At 37.9% G+C, this 19,878-nt stretch overlaps 1 protein-coding gene across 5 annotated transcripts in view; it reads left to right on the forward strand.

Moving 5' to 3' along the window:
- Window positions 1–19,878, forward strand: part of FHOD3 (formin homology 2 domain containing 3) — a 359,344-nt gene that overhangs the window by 174,192 nt on the left and 165,274 nt on the right. For all 5 annotated transcript variants that reach the window (XM_042868621.1, XM_042868620.1, XM_042868617.1 and 2 more), the window contains exon 5: window positions 4,800–4,905. In XM_042868621.1, coding sequence (XP_042724555.1) covers window positions 4,800–4,905 — 106 coding nt within the window. The remainder of the gene's footprint in view (window positions 1–4,799; window positions 4,906–19,878) is intronic.

Below are 19,878 nucleotides of genomic sequence, written 5' to 3' on the forward strand. Positions count from 1 at the left end.
CTATGTGTCAGTACACTGCCAGCATCCTCCCCACAAGTATTCAGGGTGCAGAGGAGGATGCTTTTCCTCTTTTTGAAGCAGGTAGGGCTTAAATTTCTCTTTATGTGAAGTTGCATAGTGAATTGGCAGTATTAACCTCTTGCCTACATGAATTATCCCAATGTGAAAACGTGAATGCAGTATAACTTCAAGAAGTTGTTTTCAGTCTAGAGGCAAAATCAGAGCTGGCCTAAGGAATCAGAGCTTAAACCTCTCTTTATAGGGACTGTGTGGAGTGACAAGCAGTGAGGGAAAGTCCTCCGCAGAGGGTGAAGTGCAAGAACCCTTGGTTCATTCCTTGTGTGAAAGGAGTCCCTTCCTGTATGCCAACAGTCAGTGTTTCTTTCTTTTCCTATTTGTGCTTAGCAAGAAGATTCTTATGGATGTGGCCAGTATGTTGGCTGCCCGCACTGCTGTCACTTCTACGCTGAATTATTGCAACATTTGCTTTTTGGAAAGTTCGGTCAGTAGATAACATCGTTGCTGGCTCACTAAAGAACATGTTGTGTGGAGAGCACAGTCTGGGGAGATCCATAGCTCCTTATTTATATAAGTGAACTTTATAAAATGGACAATGTCTAACTTTGTAACAGAAATAGGAGATAATTAAGGACTAAGTATTAAAATGCTCAAGCATCCTGAAACAACGGAGCTTATGAAAGGGAGGAAAAAAACATAAAAATGATGTTCTCTTTGGTACAAATCTCACAGACAAGCATCTTGATATAATTCCTCAGGCAGAGCACATTGCACAGCTGCTAGCCATGTAAAGGGAAATATGCATGTGCATATCCAAATGTGATTATTCAGTTATTAATCCAGTTTCCCCAAATACTTGGAATAGAGCTTTCACCAGTTGTTGTTAGCTAAACCAAAAATAAGTTAAAAAAAAAAAAAAAAAAAGACAAAAGAACCCTTAGAAAAGAAACTATTCTGAGACCTTGATTCTCGTTAGAAAGCAAAGTAACTTTTTTTGTGGCAGGAAAATAATAATGCTTTGGGTAATTTTTTTTCCAGTATGTGACCCATGGAAATATAGCAGATTTCAGAAAGATTTTTTTCTTTAACATTATGTAAACAATCTGTTTTTGCACGTTTACACTGAACACCAGGTAAAGCGTGTTCTTGAAAGGTGCTGTTGCTTGAAAAAAAGAAGTCTGCCCATCTTCAGATAAGACCCCACAAAACTGCCTTAGAGATGTATCTGGTGGGGCAGAGATGGGAGAACTAGTGGGAGAGAGGGGAATCTTGGCTACACTTCTTGCATTAGTGGCACCTGGGCATACTGGAGACTGTTTAACACAGGGTTTGTTTTATTTCTTGAAGAGCTAGACTGTTGTGCAGGTAAAAGTACAATTTGTGCATTTTGTCAGATGCTTGCTCAGTAAGCAAGCTTTAAACTCAGCAGTTTGAATATATTAAATGTCTTTTTCATCATATGCTGGTCTAAAACAGAGTTCTATTACAAAGCAACATATACTGTCTTGATTCATTCCAAGTTTGTGAATGAACACATAAGATATATTTCTTTGATGAGGCCATCAATAAAATCTTCTTCTTAAAGACTGTAAGTAGCTTGTCTCTGTGTCACTGAGCAATCTTTATGGCTGCAGGAGCTTAACAGGAAGCCTAGAAAGCTTTAACCATGTTTTGCTGCTTTTCTCATCAGTGCTCTAATACCTACTGATTAAGGGCTCATAAATTTTTGTGATATTAGTGGAGGAGTCCATTTCCATCCCAAATGACAACCTTTCTCAGCCTCCTTTTAGTTGTTATCGCACACATGCGGCAGCTACTTGTGCATATCGGTGTCACACATGCTATATATTCTGTACAATGAATGCTCTCTTCCTGGAAACCTGAACCTCTTACCTCTGTAGAGAGTAGCCTTTCCTCTTGAGGTCACCTAACTTGGCAAGTCAGTGAGCTAATGGGTCTGAAAAGATTATCTTAGAACAAAATTGATGTAAACATTCTCCTTTCAATTTAGAATATATGGGTCTGGATTCCTTTTCATCTTTCTGTGCACATTCCAGATGTTTGCTTCTTTCCTCTCGTTGTATATACATGATGGGATAGATAATGTGCTGAGTTCAAATTTATGTCTGGAGCATGATGAGTTTGTATTCCGCTTCATTACACCTTCTTTTTCCCTTTTATTTGGGAGAGGAGAAGTACCTTAAAAGCCTTTTTTTAATTCACGTTTGATTTGTTTATTCATTGCTTTCCAAAAGCAGTCTGGTTAAAGTCCCTCATCCCCTTCATTTCCTCTGCAGTTCTCCTGCAATATATCTCATTTCAGTCAGGGACAACTCTATGTTGTAGCAGTTTCCTCCCCTCGGCTGCTTTGAAAAAGTTCCAGAAGGCAGATCTCACCATTTTCACCAACAAAAAGCAGATCTTCAGTACAAAGTATTTGAGGAAATAAAGACTCATTTTTCCCCAGGTGAAATTTTAATATACATAATCTTTAGATTTTGGAAAACATCTTAAGGTTGTACAGGCTATTTCAGCTTTATTTTCATTCATTGTCAACAGCCCTTAATTGCTGTTCGCTGTTTCATTCTCAGTTTTGATCTGAAGTTTTTTACAGCCAGATTACTTTTAGCTTCTCTAGTGTAGGGATAAGTTCTTCAATATCTTCTGAATAACTTTTTTTTTTTTAATTTCCAAAATGTTAGGTCTGTTAACAAATACCACAGTCTGCAGATCATGGATGTTTTTTCTTCCCACTTTTCCAGTTTTTCTTATTTGAGTCTGTCCTGGAGGCTGTTTTTTGTTTGTTACATGATTAATGGAGGGTTGTTAAGGTAGTACGGTTAGGTTGCAGTTGGACTTGATGATCTTTAAGATCTTTTCCAATTTGTTTGTTTTTTACCTCGACGCAAGGATAAGCCAGCACACTATTCAGAATTTGATGCTAAATGGGAATGTCTACTAAACTTTCTATGAAGTTTATTTCAGTGTGTTCTGAGCTGGGGTTCTGTTACCATCTATAATAATCACTGTAGTTATTTCAGTCAGTCCTATTTACTGTTGTATATCTTCTCTTAAATTAGACATCATGATTATCCAAAAAAAAAAAAAATAGGCATCTATTTGTCACCAGGTTAGTGAGAAAAACTTCTGCAGGGTGGATTTTCTCTTTCTGTCCCTTGCCCTTGCTCCCACCACCACCCACTCAATTTAGGAGGAATTTGGAACGTTCTCTCTTCAGTTCAGTAGTACAGAATGTTTAGCCATTGAGTTTGGCATACAATGTAACTTACTTTCCAAGGTCTGTGAATGTCAGGCAGACTCCTTGTTGAATTTCTCTTGGGTACAGAGATAGTGCATCTGAACCCTGAATGTACTGTACTTTGAGCTTAGCCAGCAGATTGCAGGGAAACGTTCCTTTCCCTTGAGTTTTCTGAGAAATCAGTTTCAGAATTCTAGGAGAACTGGAGATTGCTCTGGTTTCTTTGAGTAAAAGAGATTTATGGAAAGGAGCAGTGTCCTGGCCCTCAGGGGGTGCAAAAATCCTCTGTGCTGCCCTGGGCATGGCCGTGTCTCCCCCACCCTCATGCAGGGCTCTCCATCTTTGTGTGCATATATAAATATCATTACATAAAATGAAGAAAATGAGAATATGATTAGTACCTTCTGGGTTAACAAGTAGATTGTCTGCATATTCTTACTTCACTATACTAGTAGTATCACTGTTTTGAGTTTGGCAAAAATAAGGTAGAGAACATCTCTCATGTTTGAAAATTGGGTGCTTGGGTCTCTTAGTAAAGGACCTGTTCATTTTAGTCTATTTGGCAGTTTTCAAAGGATATGCAGCCAATTCAAACAAAGTTACTGTCTGGTTCTTTGTTTCTTAGAGCTGCATTATTGGAAAGATGAAATTTCTATTGAATACACTGTTGTATGTGAAAAAGCATGTGTTAAAAATAATCCAAAGAGAGTGTCAATGAGCAACAGTGATGATTCTGTCCTCAGAGTAGCTCTGTTTCATTTATATTTTTTTCTGCTTTATTTGGTGGCTACTTCATTAAATGCTGTTTAATCAAGTTTTTAATAGCCTTTTGTTTGTCTTCATGAGCCTCGGTAAGATGAGGAAGCAAAACTTTAGATATCGTGCTCTGTAGTTCCTGGCATCATTTTCTGCATGTAACTCCTAGCAAGGAATATACTATCATTCTGCTTCACTAAGGAGTATTTTCTTTCATGCTTTCACTTCGTTTTACATCAAAATGTGGCAATATTGTCTACTAGCGTTCTTGTGTTTAACACTGTAATTTCCCATTCTAAATATATTGACTGTCACAGAGCAGTATTACATTGCAATAAAACCAGTCTTAAAAGTTTTGTTGTGCACACTTGAAATACTGAAACTGGAATTATGCTAAGGCATAGAGATGGCTTTCTTATACTAACACTGACATCCTAAGATTTTAGGGATGTCTGTTTATGAAATATGAAGATATTGTAATATCAGGCAGAATGTTTGCAAGCCTTTAATGGAAAAAATCCAAACTCAAATGTTTTATTGATATTAAACCTCTGTAGTTGACTTAAAGGTAAAGAAAAAAATATGTATGGCTTTTATCTGTTTATATCAAGTATTTGATTTTAAAATGTATTCTATATAACGTCATTCATATAAACTCAAATAATCGGATAAAGAAAGTCAATGTTGCAGGAATGCATTTGGTTTTATGTTAGGATACATTCTGCTTTTGGAGTTCTAACATAGCTTTTCCTTTCTTCTGTGGTAGGATGACAAGGACTTGGTTCATGAGTTCGTTATCGCTGAAGGCTTGACTTGCCTAATCAAAGTAGGAGCAGAAGCAGACCAGAATTATCAGAACTACATCCTGAGAGGTAAGAGAAATGTATCCAAAAGCAGTTGTTTTGTTTTTTGTTGTAAAGCTCTCAGACATCTGCTGTGACTTGCAGCGTATTTGAAACGTATTTATCTCTTTGGTACAGGGTCTTGCATGTTATGCAGCAAAATTGAGGTGAAATTAACACACATTGCTGAGCAGGACAAATAGGAAAATTAAAATACTTACATTCTCTCAATTGTTTTTCATTTAGACTATGTCGGAAAGCCTTCTTTCTAAGAAAGAAAAGGCATAACTTACAATTAACAGTGAAACAGTCATATTGTACAGTTAGTTGGCTGGAAGCAATGTAAGCTACCTGATATTTTGGAGTTAAACAGTTAATCTGAGGTTTACGTTCTGTTGTTTGAGCTAAGGAGTAGTGATAAAGGTAGAATTTGAGAAAAGATCTGGAAAAGATTTCTTTCTGAATTAGAAAGATTACTTATGGTACTGTGTTCCTGCATACATATTGTGTGTGACTACTTTTTAACAAGGGAACCTGGGCTGCAAATCAGAAGAGCTCCTTCGGTGGTTTGAAGAGTTATGAGTGAGAGGAGAGCACATTATACCAAGGGATCCTGAGTATGGGTGATCTCATAGTTAACAGAGAACATTAGTAGATACATAGCTGTGGTGTATTGCTCATTTGAATTTTCTTAGACTGACGTACATAGCTGTCTCTAAAAATGTCAGTTTGGTATATTTAGCTGCCAACATTCAATCTACAAATTGAGGAGTAAAGAAAATACAAAAATAAATAGAGGGATTTTGTAAGAACCAGAAATGCTAAGTTACTGAAAGCTAGGATTCAAACAGTAAATGTGGCTTCATGTGAACAACTTGAAGATCAGACTGTACAAATATCTATTTTGGGGTTGTATAAGAAAGTAAATCAGTACAACAGAAATTGTGTTCTATGTCAGGAATTGTGCTGTGATGTAAATATATTTGAATAGTAGCTTGCATATACTCAGAAGTAAAAAACTTTTAACCACAGTGCAACTAGACAAAGATGGGGAAATATAAGAGCAAAAAAGATTTTCTTTGCTAAAAAAAAAAAAAAAAAAAAAAAACACCTCTTTTGTGGAGAAAACCAGTTAGATGCTCTCATAAAATTCAGACTGGAAGCAAAATGTGTACAAGTGTATGGGGGCTGTATAGTATGCTTCTAGGGTGTTGAAGGAACTGGCTGATGTGGTTGCCAAGCCACTTTCCATCATGCTTAAAAAGTTATGTCTGTCAGGTGAAGTCCCCATTGACTGGGAAAAGAGAAATGTCACTTCCATTGTTAAAAAAAGGTGGAAAAGAAGATCTGGGAAACTACAGACTAGTAAGCCTCATGGCTGTGCCTGAGAAGATCACAGAGAAGATCCTCCTGGAAGTGATCCAAAGATGATCAGAGGTCTGGAGCACTTCTGCTGTGAGGAAAGTTTGAGGGAGCCAGGGATGTTCAGCCTCTAAAAGAGAAGGCTCTGGGAAGCTCTCGTTGTGGCCTTCCTGTTCTTGAGGGGAGCTCATAGTCAGAGAACCAACTTTTCACACGGCCTGATAGTGATAGGATAAAGGAGAATGTATTTAAATTTAAAGTGTGGAGATTTAGATGAAGTGTTAGGAGGAAATTCTTTCCTTAAGGGAGTGATGAGGCACTGGAACAGGTTGCCCAGAGAAGCTGTGGATGCCCCATCCCTGGAATTGTTAAAGGCCAAGTAGGACAGGGTCTGGGCAGATCCAGTGGATGACAAGCCTGCCCATATAATGAGGTTAGAACTAAATGATCTTTAAGTTCCCTTCCAACCTAATGATTTAAAATAAAGGTGGTGCACCAACAGCCTGCTCTTCAGTCTAGGGGTATACTGCCTCATCCAGTCAGCATTCATCCAGAACAATACTGAAAATTTGAAGGAAAATTAAAGATGTTTGCCTGAGTACCCAAGTGGTTCTACAGTCGAAACACAGGATAACCCTGGAACTGTTTTTTTCCAGTATCACATAAGATCCAGGGTACTGAGCCTAGCAGTTGACAAAAAAATCCAGTAGTACCTGAGAAGCAGTCACATCTGACCTAATATCCTTATTTTAAGATGCCCTAAAGGGATTGATATGATCTTTCAAATGCCAAAATCCTGTCTTCCCTCCTATCTCCCTCTTTTGCTGATTCATGAAGCTGAAGCTTCTTTCTGGATAGTATATCTGAGCATCTATTATAATGATAGGATTTTTCCATATGATGTGGTTTTTATTTGAAAAAACAGATTTGTTGTGACTGTCTTTCAGAAAATTCAAAGCTTGTTACAACTCCAATATTTTGTCAGCTGGTTTTTAGTTCCAGGAGCTAGCTTATTCTCTCTGAATAGATCTGCATGTGCTAAGAGATAAAGATAGGTTTGTACATACAGTGTAACCAGCCAATCTTATCCAAGTATGTTGAGGAGAGTGCTGAAAAGAAATATTAAATACATCACGTAAGGGTATTTTTCTCATGTATTATTTTTGGAAGACCATAGACAATGGTTGTTACAGAGATTTAAAAAAAAAAAAAGTCTGTCTTGATTTTTTTCTGCTTTATTGCTGTGGTGTTCTGGCCTTGTGGTTCCTGTTGGAGTGGAATGTGTCCTCCTTGTTTTCACTGGGTTTAACTTGGATCGTAAAGGGATGGGATTTCTCTTTAGTCCCATATCTTGGCTGCATTTCTTCAGGACCTTCATTTAATTAGCTGTTTTCTTCCAATGACACCAGCACAACTTACAGGGCTGACAGCAAATTGCAGCCTTAGCCACTGCATTGCCTCTTCTGGCAAGGTTCATCTGAGTGCTGCTGTCTTTGGTTTTGAAGTATTTCAAATGTGTTTTGAATGTACAAAGAAATAACTTGTGCTTAGCAGTGAAAATAGATTGGAAATATGGGTATTTGTAAATGTTGGAGGTGTTCATGCTCTTATGCATTCTCAGGGACTAACTTTTTGTAGAGGTTGCTTTTTTTTTTGTTTGTTTTCTTCTAAAAGTCTGTGCTGCTTTGCTTCAGTGCTTGTTAGTTGTGCTTTTCTGCTCAGCAGTTCCAGCTTGGTTCAAGCCAGACTGAGCTGCCAAAAAAATGACTAAACATGAGTCACAGAAGTTTTAGTTACTTTAATGGGTGAACCGAAGATAAGTGTGTCGTTTGCATGCAATGCAGAGGACTCAGGACAGTTCCTTGTCGAGTGCTGAAGACTGACTGTTTATTCCTGTCCTGCGAAAAAGGATTGTTTGACAGCACCTTTCAAAAAAAAATATTCCCTTTTGACAATGTATAGTCTATGGGCCCCAAAGAACAGTAGCCAGGACTTCTCTCTCAAGTTATTCTGTTGAAATACTGCTGTAGGACACAGCTTTTATTTCTTCTTACTTATTACATTTTTACCCTAAATTTCCTTTTTGACATTTCTTTTACTTTTCATAGAGGCATAAAGAAACTATGTTTTATGGGATATTTTTTCCCCACATAAAAAATTTTTCTTTTTTTTTTTATATATTCTTCCTTTCTTGGTTTTTCTCTTTGAGAGTATTAATTCCATTCAATGTGTGGAGGGGAGGTGCTTCTGTGCCAGTTACAAGGTTGCAATTTGGTGATGTTGCCTAGATTTTCATAAATATATGGTGGTAGTGGAAAAGAAACAAGATTGTCCACTCTTCATTTAATACAAACTTTACTGTAATTTTGAAGGTGTTTTAAGTATTATTTGGAAATGTGTTTTTTGCCTGGAACGAAAACTCAAAATCTGAAATGCTATGATTGAGCACAGGTTAATTAAACAATTGATAGAATTATAGTTGTTGTCTTGTTTTCTGTTAATTTAGCTGTTAGAAGAGTGGGAAGAAAAAACACCCTTGGATTACACCAAGGATTAGTTGTTTTAAAACCAGACTGAGTAAGAAAGATGTAGGGAGTTTATCATGCACCACAATGAGAGTCTCGGTCCATGTAGTCCTGTCCTTTCTGTCCCTCACAGATACTTCTGAGGGAAAATGACACATCTTTTAAAAACATTAAATCATAATTTCATATGCAAACTCAGCAGCATCTTCAATCTGGCAGAATAACAGTTTAGTTATTTTGCTCTACTTTTAAAAATTCTTATTAATAGTAAATGTGGCTTATTTTGGAACTGCTTTTTTACAAGCATGCTTTTATTTTTGTGTGTAGACAAAATATATATAGCACTCTAATTTTCTCTCTTAATTTTGAAAAGACCTTCAGGATTTTCAGGTAATTTTATGGAGGATTTTTACCAGAAAAGTCCTACATGAATCCGAAATACTAAATACTTAAATACTACTTTTCTGAAAGGGTGGTCAAGCACTGGAATGGGCTTCCCAGGGAGGTGCTGGAGTTGCTGAACTTGGAGGTGTTCAAGGAATGTTTGGGTTTTGTGTTGAGGGACATAGTTTAGTGAGTACTGTTGGTGATAGGTGGATGGTTGGACTGGATGATCTGGAAGGTCTTTTCCAACCTTGGTGATTCTGTGATTCTGTAAAAGTGAGTGAGAAAGAGTGAAATATCTTAAGCCACTGATACAATGTGTGAAAAATAACTCTGAGGCACATTCTGATCTTCGTTACACACTTAAACTATATAGGATTCCATTAAAACCATTCTGTGCAACCCTAATATCTGCAACCTGTGGATTTGCAAGCTGCCAATGCCAGAGAGGTTCCCTAGAAAAGCAGTGGTTCCAAAGGTGCAGGAGTGGGAATGGATCTTGCACTGGTGCGTAAGGATGAGGAAATCTGATTCCTCATTAATAAATGGGAGCCAGCCTTTGTGATGATATAGATGGAGAGAGAAGAAGTAGCCTTACGGTGCTGAAGCCTTCACTGGAGCCTCAGGGGTCATCCAGCATTACTGGGAGCTCTCTGAGCTATAGGCTGGATTTTCCAGAGTAGCAGGCAGACAATTCAACTGCTGCTGGTTGGGCCTATTAATAACACTAGAAGCACGCGATTTCACCTGCGCATCAACTTTAGCACAACTGGTTGTGCTGCGTATTCTGGGAAATCTGATTAAATTCCTAAAACAGCTCAGTGCTGTGGGGTAAAAGACCATCTGGTTACTGTCTGTCAGTGGGATGCCATGTGCCCGAGGACATCAAGAAGCTGAAGGAAGCAGAAAGCGAGGGTGAGATTTTGCAATTGGGCAGTGGAAGTTGCTGCTGATAACCCGTTGCTCTGAGAGCTGAATGTGACATTATCAGTAAGCTGAGGGTATTTCTGTGTTGAGCCACGGGCTGCTTGGAATGTTCGGGATTTGTAAATGTGCTCTCTGTAATGAGGCACTCCATTTCCAGGAATCAGGCGGCTGTTTTTGCCAGAGACCCCTCATTACAGCAAGGACCGAATTCTTCCAGTGCTCCTGAATTGTCCTCCCTCATCCAGACAGATTGTGGGGCTTTGGCCTTTTATGTTAAATGGTATAGTAAAACATTTAGTAAGAGGAAGGGCACATTTTGGCAGTAAATCTATGTGATACTTTGTGTCATCGGCACCATTTGTATAAATACCAAAAGAGTAGAAATAAAATCTGTAAGAGGCTATGTCTGTCCTGAGTTGGTACTGCAGCAGTAAGGCACATGGTAGCAATGTAACTTTAGCATGGAAAATGGAGACAATGCTATGTAGAATGCATACGTTTGTGTTATTCCCATATCGGTGTTAACTGTAGAATTGTGTGAGGTACACCAGATGTAAAAATGTATGCCAGCATCTTTGAAGCTGCATGCTGAAAGCTCTAGTAGAACAGACAGACGTGATTAGGATTTCCTTTACATTTATGTATTTTCCCAAAGCCAAATATCAGAACTTTCCTTTTGCTGTACTCTTGACCTTCAGTATGCAGGTGTCCACACATAACTGTGATATTCTCATCCATATCAGTATGTGTTCAAGTAGACTTCTTATGTGCAACCTTTTAAAGGTTATGCTAAACTTCTTGACTGACATCAAAATAGTTTTAGTAGGGTCTGTGTCTTAAAGAGAAATCAAATGTCTGAAGCTTGAACACTTATGGTTATTGCTTCTGAGGTGAACTAGATGACTCAGTCTCCCTGTGAAGACAATTCTTTGATTGTCAAAGCAGAGTTCATTAGGAAGGGTATCAGAGTTAGGTGCTTGTCTTGAGTAGAACAGAATCACAACTGTGCCTGTGCCAGTAAGACCTGCCGGTTAGCAGCACTGCAGAGGATCGGTGCAACATCTCTGAGGTGTAGCTGTGGTATTTCCCTTTGTGAAATCACCTCTGCTGCTGGCTTTCCATCAAAGAGCTAGGTAGTTGTAGTTTGTATGGATGGAAACAGACGTGGAAAAAACAGACCTAGACTGGTTGGATCAGTACCCTTTAATGTTGTGTGTGCAGAAACCTTAGGTTGTTTTTCTTTCTTTGTGCATCTTGATAAGTTACAAAATGAAAAATATGAATGAATCCTGGTTCATGAACTCTTTAGACTGGAAATGATAAGATTACAATGTCTTCCATTTTATCAGAGAAGAGGGCAGAGTATACGATCTCCACGATCACTTATCTAAACAGCAGCCTTTGGCTCAGGAGCTGAGCCCTCTTTTATTTCTTCAGATCTCTAAGCCCAAATGCAGTTGTTTACTTTTACAAGGGTAGCTGGAGAGCTTGACCTTGGAAACCATGCAGTTTCAGAAAGCATCCTAATTGCTTTCCTCTGTGTATTTTTAGCATATCCTTTATTCATTTCTCATTTGCATATTTTTAAATGACAGTCATTAGAGTCTACCTATTTACTGCACTGAGGGTTAATTACCAACCAAAACCTGAAGTGTTCTCTAAATTTGTGGAGCAATTCCACCCTCTCCTTCCTCTCTTCTCTTCCTCCTCTCCCCCTCTTGCTGGATATGATTCTGGTCTGTGCCCTGTCTGGAAGCAGAGACAGATGGTCCTAACGCACTGCATAAAGCACAAGTTCTCCCAGACTGGGATGGGAATTGGCACTGAAGCAAATTTGAGTTCAAAAGTTTAACCACCAAACAGTAATTTACACATCTACAAATAAACTGAGCAGTTCCTTGCTCTGTATGTTGTATGAAATGGACTTTGGTGTTGTGACTGCTTGTGAGGAGGATATGGGGTTCTCATAGTCTACATGGAATTCAGCAATATAACACCACCATAAAATTATGGATTTCCCTTGCTTTTAAAGCTGACCAAGGCTTGGAAGGCTTTGGGTTGTTTTCTGTCTATGTGAAAATGAATCTTCCTTTTCTGTGTAATTTTTTATGCTTTGTGAAATTCCCATGAAACGTGACACCTCAGGCTATGCAGACCCCTGTAAAATGAGGAGCCGAACCATGAAAAATGCACATCCTTAACTATTAAGCAAAGAATAAATACTTGTAAAGTGGTCTCAGGGGCCTTTAAAGCCATTTGGGGTATTACATGATTTAACTACTCAAACTTTATGAACAAGTCTTCAAAATAATGTACCAGTTCTAACTGGTAGGAGCTTACTACGAAGGATTCGGGCCTTTTTGCAGTAATTTTTTAGCTTGAATCATTAAGAAGCAATTCATTATAGCAAAGAGCTTCTGAATTATTTGTAATTATTATATGAATGTAATACACTGTAATGTACAGTGAAGAAAATAACATTTGGTTATTCCCATTTCAGGATTAGATGCTTCCACAGCTATTTGTGTTAGTGATTGCCAGGGTGCCAAAGTGCTCTGTCCCAAGCAGGGAAAATAAATGACTTCAAAGGAGCATGGCGAAGGTGAAATCAAATGTGTCTGTTAAACAGGATAATTAGTAAATGTTATTCGGTGGATATGATTATTGTATGACATACTGATGTGTCTAAAAATTAGATTCTTTTACTATCTTCAGAGTTAATTTCACCATCCAATTATACTTGAATTATTGTAAATTACATCTTATCACTGTTGGTACTGCAGATGTGCATTTTTAGCAGTCATGTTCTCATAGATGTGATCAGAAAATTAGAGCAGTAGACTGAACTCTTAAAATATTTATCTTAATTGCCACCACCAGTGACCTTCTCTAAAGCTCTGTGTTCTTTTGCATCAAAATGTTTTATAAGCCATAGAGAATTTGAGAAATTAAAAGTTAAGACTTACTTGTGTGTCCTAGCACAGCATTAGTTCTAAACATGTCATAAATATTGTGCTCACAGATGCATGCATATGGAAAAAAATTATATGTAGAAGCTGATGATGGGAAGGGATCATCTTAGTGAGGCACATGAGAATATTAACATTTCTGTTTGCTGCTATGGAGGATTTTGCTTCATGGCTCTGAGGACCTCAGAGGAGACCAGAAGACAAACAGTTCCAGCTGCCCTTTGGAAAAGCAGAAGCAGCTAATTACTGCAAGGACTGAATGAGAAAAGATGGAAACTCTTTTTGATGCTCCTTAGTAAAAGCTAGTGATGGTGGCATTAGAGCAAAAAGAGAAGAACATGCTTCTTCAACCCCTGTACAGACATGAAGGGGGTTGGTGAGTGTGTGGGCAGGGACCAGGCAAACCCTGGGCATGCAGCAAAGCCAAGCCACCATGGAAAGACAGACCCATTATTGCATCTTCTCTCTTGAAGCTGCTGGGAAAAATTAGAGGGGTCTGGAAGCAGGAGCCACACGTGTTCAGTGCATGCCTCAGACTTTAAAGAAGGATTAAATCCACTTAACAACAACAAAAAAGATCACTTAAAAAGTAATGAAAAACCATCTTAAACGATGGATTTATGAATTGTAATATGTTTTATTTCTCACATTTCCTGGCTAGAAAGACTTTTTTTTCCAGTTTTTGGTCTGCAAAGCACTTCTAGTGTTATCCAAGTAAATTTTGGTGATGTCTGTGAAGTGAGATTGAAGGTACAGAACTCCTGTCCTCTAGTGATGTGAGAGCTCTGAGTTTCCTTAGCTTCCAAAAATACGTGATGGGCATAGTTTAGGGTGACTTTGTCAGTAATTTATCATTTCAAAATTATTCCTGGAGATTTTACTGAAGAGAGTTTACTAATGTAAGTGCCATGCAAAATAAGCTGACATTTTATTCTGCCATTTTTAATTTGTTGACAGCTAGAAAGCAATTATTCTTTCCTTCAGTCTTAGAAGTATTTTTCCACCCCCATACTTATCATAGAATCAGAGACTCATAGAATAGCCTGGACTGAAAAGGACCGTAATGATCATCTGGTTTCAATCCCCCTGCCACAAGCATTCTTACAGAGATGACAAAAGTGTTTACAGAATGAAGGTTCAGAGAGGATTATAGCCTGGTAGACTTAAGAACAAGGTTGAACTTCCAGTCCTGCATATTGGTGTTTCTGGAAAGTAAGTTATAGGAGTGAGGTAATGCATCATTGACAGTATTACTCAGTAATTTCTATCTGTCTATAAGAACGAATCTAGAGAAGAGCGGTTCAAGGTTTGCACTCAAGTGGTTCTACGTCATGTTGGGCCTGGAAGGACGCATCAGAGGAAAGAAAATGGTCTGAGTCTTCGGTAAAGAAAAGTGTCCTTTCTGCTGGGAAACCAGTTCAGTGGTGGCAAACCTCAGGAAATATTGCTGATTAAGGGAGGATAATAGAATGTCTTGGGTTGGAGGGAACCTTAAAGACATCCAATTCCAACTCGTTAATTTTAATGAAAAGCTGGGACAGACAGACCCTTTTGCAGTTTGCTGTTTTTCTTTTCACATTTAATAGTTCCCTGAAATGGAGAAACTTTTAAATAAATAAATAACAGGACTGTTTGTCAGAAGTACCATCAGATGGCTCTACTGCTACGGTATATTGAGCTCAATCACAGAATTACAGCTAAGGAATTAGTATACCAATAGTATGCTTTAAGTGGATTTAAATGATATGTGGAGTCTCAATGACTTCTGCTAATATTGAAAAATATCCTGTTTCCTCCAACTTAACCTCCTACTATTTCTCACCACCTCTCTAGACAAGGATCTCAGCTTCTTCTTCTATGCCTGTCTCTCTTCTGCACCCCCACTCAATGCCCTAATTTTCTAATTTTGTAATATGAATCCTTGCTTTAAAAGCTCCTTGCTTTTAATTTTATTTATTTTTTTTTTTTTTTAAGCCATTCCCTAGATTGTCTTTGTGTACAGTGGTGAACTTACTCCCTAACTTCAAGTGTCTGTTCGCAGACTTCTGCTCTGGGTGCTGCATGTCTTCAACATGCCCCTTTGCACAGAGCAATGTCAGGGAGCAGATGATGTTTTCTTAGCTGTGCATTATGATGAGGCAAAGGTTTGCTTTTAAGGCAAATGTTGAAAGTAACGTTGGGACAGGATTTCCAACTTCTCAAAATTCAATCTGGGGGCACCAGTAGGTTGCTTTTAATATATAGGCTAATATTTATGATGCAAATATTGATAGTATTTGTTAACCATCCATATTAGTCACTATTTATTTGAGCTTTTGAGAAAGATTTCTAAAAATACCTGTACGTCTGCCTTTGCATGCATGTATATCCCCTTTATATGCAAGCTGATAGTCTTTGATCACATTGTGAGCGTGGCTTTTTCAGCAGCTGCTCTGCTTCAGTTAGTGAGCACCATCCCACCTGTGCACTTAATGAACACTGTTAAACAGCTTGTCTTATCATCAGCATTGCCCAAGGCATTTGGATATATTCTGTGTTATGCAAACTCTGATAGAATATGCTTGTTTTCCTCATGGATTTTTCAGTGGTTTGTCACTAATTGTTATCCAAGAGCTTCACAAATAACAAACTGTTCTCAAAAGCTGAAAGGGCAGCATTATCTTTGTACGGCAGATAAGGAAATGAGGTACTTGAGATGCAGTCTGAATTCAGAAAGATTCAGTAAGCCTATGTGCTATTTTTGAGACTGCTTGAGCTGATTTTTCTGTTTCGGTCTTTCTGTTCTTTACTCCTTTCTGTTCTTTACTCTTTGGACTTCTTTTCCCATTTAGACTCTCGTCTAGACCTTTGTTTTTTTCTCTCTGATCTGCCTATACAATAACCTTTTGCCCCTTCCCACATCAAACTTTCTTTTACCTTCATCAGGTTTTTAGTTCATTTATATCATCAATCAATATTCACCAAATAATTCGTAAATAATAACTACACATCAACATTCATCAATTCATTTGCATGAACTTCTTTACCAGTTTAAGCAGGCTTACACAGCTTTTCTCCCCGTCACTTCTTCCCACCTCTGCGATATTTCCGAGGTTTTGGCACCACAGCTGTGTTTGTGTAATGGTGTAATGAATTTGACAGAAGAATGTGTTCATCTGAGAAATGGCTTGGTGGGGAAAAAAGGTGGATATTTCCCTGTTGCTTTGGGTTTGTTTTAATCTAGTCAAGTTATCCAGTCCAGTTCTCTGTGGTAGGACAGAAACCGCTGTGCTCAAAAAATGCTGAGTTTGACCAGAGGCGAGCAAGGGGGAGTGCTGCAGTACTGCTATCAAGGATGTAGTCACAGTTTCAGTCTCTTATCTCTTGTCCGTTTCTTTCTTCAATACCTCGCATCAGTGCTAATTCCTATGCTCTCCCCAGCCAAAATAGATTTAGTCTTTCCCATTATTTTTCTCATTTATCCTAGTCACTTCATCTCTTTTCATATCTCTCAGATGCTCCTCAGGCTTTCTCTTAGAGTTCTTCCCTTAACTCATCCATTTCTTTGAACTTCTCTGGGTTTAAGCTTTGTTTCTTTCTGAGTTCTGATCAGATTTCTCCTCCTCACCATTTAAATAACTAGACGGTTCATTTAAAACCAGAAAGCCTTGACATACTGTCACGTCCTTCTTCGGTGGGTCATTGCTGGGATTGTTACAGGAATCTTGAGTGCCAAGGATGGAGTATTCAGAGTTTTCTGTTGATTGCATATGTTCAGTAGCAAAGGAATACTGTAAGTGTCAAGCACTGCTTATTTCAAAATGTTCTAAATGCCTAAAGTTTGGCCATGTCCTAATGTTGTCTGTATATGAGCTTTCTCACTGATACGAGATTATAGTTTTTCTAAATTTTCCGAAGAGCAAAAAAAATCCCAAAATACTGTCCTAAAAAACCCTGTCAACAATACTCATATTCTAGTAATATGTTTTCCTTCTCCGTCCTCTTCCTGTCTTCCATAAACCCACCGTCATTGTAAGCAATATTAGAATTTTTTTTTATGAGAAACCAAAGTGGTGTGAGTCAAGCACCATACAGAGAAAGTTTCTGTCCAAAATCAAACTTTTAAAAAATTACTAGCAACTAAACAAAGTATTTGCCATCAGATAATTTTAGTAATAAACAACAATGCCTGTTCCATACATAAGGAGCCTTCAGTTTTAATTTTGCTGTGCTGATGGTACACTGTTGAAAACGTAGGAAACTCATGCATTATTAGCTGAAGTACAACATCAGTCTTGTTACTTTATGCATTGCTTTATTTTGATCTTTAGCTAAAATAATGTGAGTTGTTAGGTGTGACTCATGCCCATAGCTATATGCATAGTGAAATGGACTGATTTTTGTTAACCAAAAATGAACATTAAAAATCTTGTGAATTTAAAAATGTGCTCTAATTTAAAGTTCTTTTTTTAACACTTTCACAGTTAGTTGGGAGAGCGAAGCTTGAATGAGCAGTATTTGTTGGAAATGTCTGTTTGAATCTTAATTTTATATTGATTCTTTGGAGTAAATAAGGGCAGTTAAATATGTACTAAATATCATTTGAAATAATCCCTTCTGGTTGGATTACAGGGTGGGATTTGCCTCGCCTAATTCCAGTTAACTTGTCTCAGGTAGTCACCTAGACCGCTTGAGCAAGAGAGAGCATGCCTTTGTGATTGAACTGCTTTTGCTGCTTGATTGGCAGTTTCTTTCATGTATCTGTGGTTATGTTTTGTTTCTGTTTTCAGACATCTTATGTCATTAGTCTCTGTCTGCAATTACAGTTTAATGCAGAAGGGGCTTGATTACTTACAGTTTAGTTCATTTTAGCCTGAACTAGTTCTTCAAGAACAGTAGAGGCAGAAGAAACAACTGCAGATCTGTATGCTATCTCAGCCATAGTGAGAAAGTCGTTGGTGATATAGTCTTGGTCTGAAAAAATGAGATCATTTCACTCAATTATTTGATTGAATGACTAGTTGGAAAACAGTGAGGAGGCTGAATAAACTGCGTTATAGTCGGCTTTATGAAAAATATTTGTGCTTCAGTGCCATTAATTGCATTTGGTGTGTTTGTGGAGGGGGATGCAATGAGGAAGATGACTTAAAAATAAATAAATAAATAAAATAAAAAGAATAAAAAAGATTCCAGATAACCTACTCCTGAAAAAGAGTCAAAGAACATAACCATCTGTAATTCACATTCTCAGACTTTTGAGTTCTAATGATGTGACATATTTATTGTTCTAGCAAAGTTAATGCTTATAATAAAAAAAAGAAGCCACCAATATGGGTTTAGTGATTATAATAGCTCTCTGAACCATCCAGTAAAAGAGAAAAACTTTCCCTTTGATTTTAGGGGTATCTCAGGAACGTGTTTTGTTTCCTATGTTTGGTGTTATACTGTGAACGTCACCTTTCCCTAGACATCAACAGATAATGAGGAAATGGAACACAGGAACGAATATAAGATTAGGAGCCAGTTTTATACTGTTTTATACCTCTAGAATGTGTCATAAAAAAAAAAAAAAAAAGCAAGTCCCTATATAATACCTAATTTTTTTTTTGTCTTATGAATTTTAGAAGAAGAGTTTGGGGAAGGTATTTGGACCATTTCTGAATTCAAAAGAAATGGATCTTCTTTGGCTACGTATAACTTTCCTGGTGTGCTTGAAACTGCTATGGTGTTCAGGGTGGGAGTCTGCCTGCCCTACAAGACTCAGTTGGAAAAAGATTTTGGTTCTATACTTGGTTCTGCTGGAATAGAATGGTACCTGTAAGCTCTGTATTTTTAAAGGTTGGATTTAGTTGATTTCCCTGACTACCATTTACAGATGACAGAATTGTAATTTCAAAGAGTTTGAGCCTTATTTCCTCAGCTGAACAAAGACTTGAGTAGAAAGACTTGAGATTTCAAAAATCATCAGAGAAAGTCAGAGTCCTTTAACCCATGCCATCTTTGCCAGATTTTGGCCAACAGGAGCTTTAATGCATGTCCTTCTGAACTTGATTGGGCAGATCTGTGGTCATGTGTGCCACCTATAGCCAACATGGGTGAACATGGTAGCCCAGGTCGGCCTGGGTTTGGTAAGCTGAGTACCATGGACAGGGGCAGCTGCACCACGATAATTTCACGCAATCATTTGATTGAATGAGTACTTAGAAAACAGTGAAAAGGCTGAACTAGTTGGCTTATAGTAAGCTTAATGAAAAGTATTTGTCATTCAGTGCCTTTAATTTTGCATGTTTGTGAAGGGGGATGAGATGAGGAAGATGACAAAAAAAATAAAAGCCCCTGATAACCTGCTCTTGAACAGGTGTCAGAGAATGTAAGCATTGACGCTTCATATTTTCAAACTCTGTAAGTCCTTTCTCACAAGCGCTCTGTCAGAACACCAAGCAGCACTTGTCATAATTGTATAAGACTGCACAATTGGTGTCAAATTATCAGTTGTTAATTGCATGATAAATAGATAAGCCATCCTCATCTCTTTCTAGCAGACATTTTGGATTCAGACTTCCTGTTCAGTTGTGTTTAGTCCAGAGTTGCAGGTTTTCATGAAGTTCTCTTGCAAAACGTGTGTGGAGAAAATGGCTTCCAATGTCATTTATGTAGAGTAAATTGCAAGCAGTCATAGCCCGTACTCTTCAATTGATGCTTCATCTGAACATCATGATGCTGTGATTTTAAACAGCGTTGTCCTAAAGTGATTTCAGAATTTAATGTCAGCAAACTTGAAGCAGGAACATTAACATGCTTCTTCCAGATGTATATCGAAATATTTTACTTTGTTATAACTGGAGCATTCAGGCTAT

Source organism: Lagopus leucura, unplaced genomic scaffold, assembly GCF_019238085.1.
Source record: "Lagopus leucura isolate 7727_CA_CO unplaced genomic scaffold, USGS_WTPT01 Super-Scaffold_100002, whole genome shotgun sequence".
Classification (NCBI taxonomy): Eukaryota; Metazoa; Chordata; class Aves; order Galliformes; family Phasianidae; genus Lagopus; species Lagopus leucura.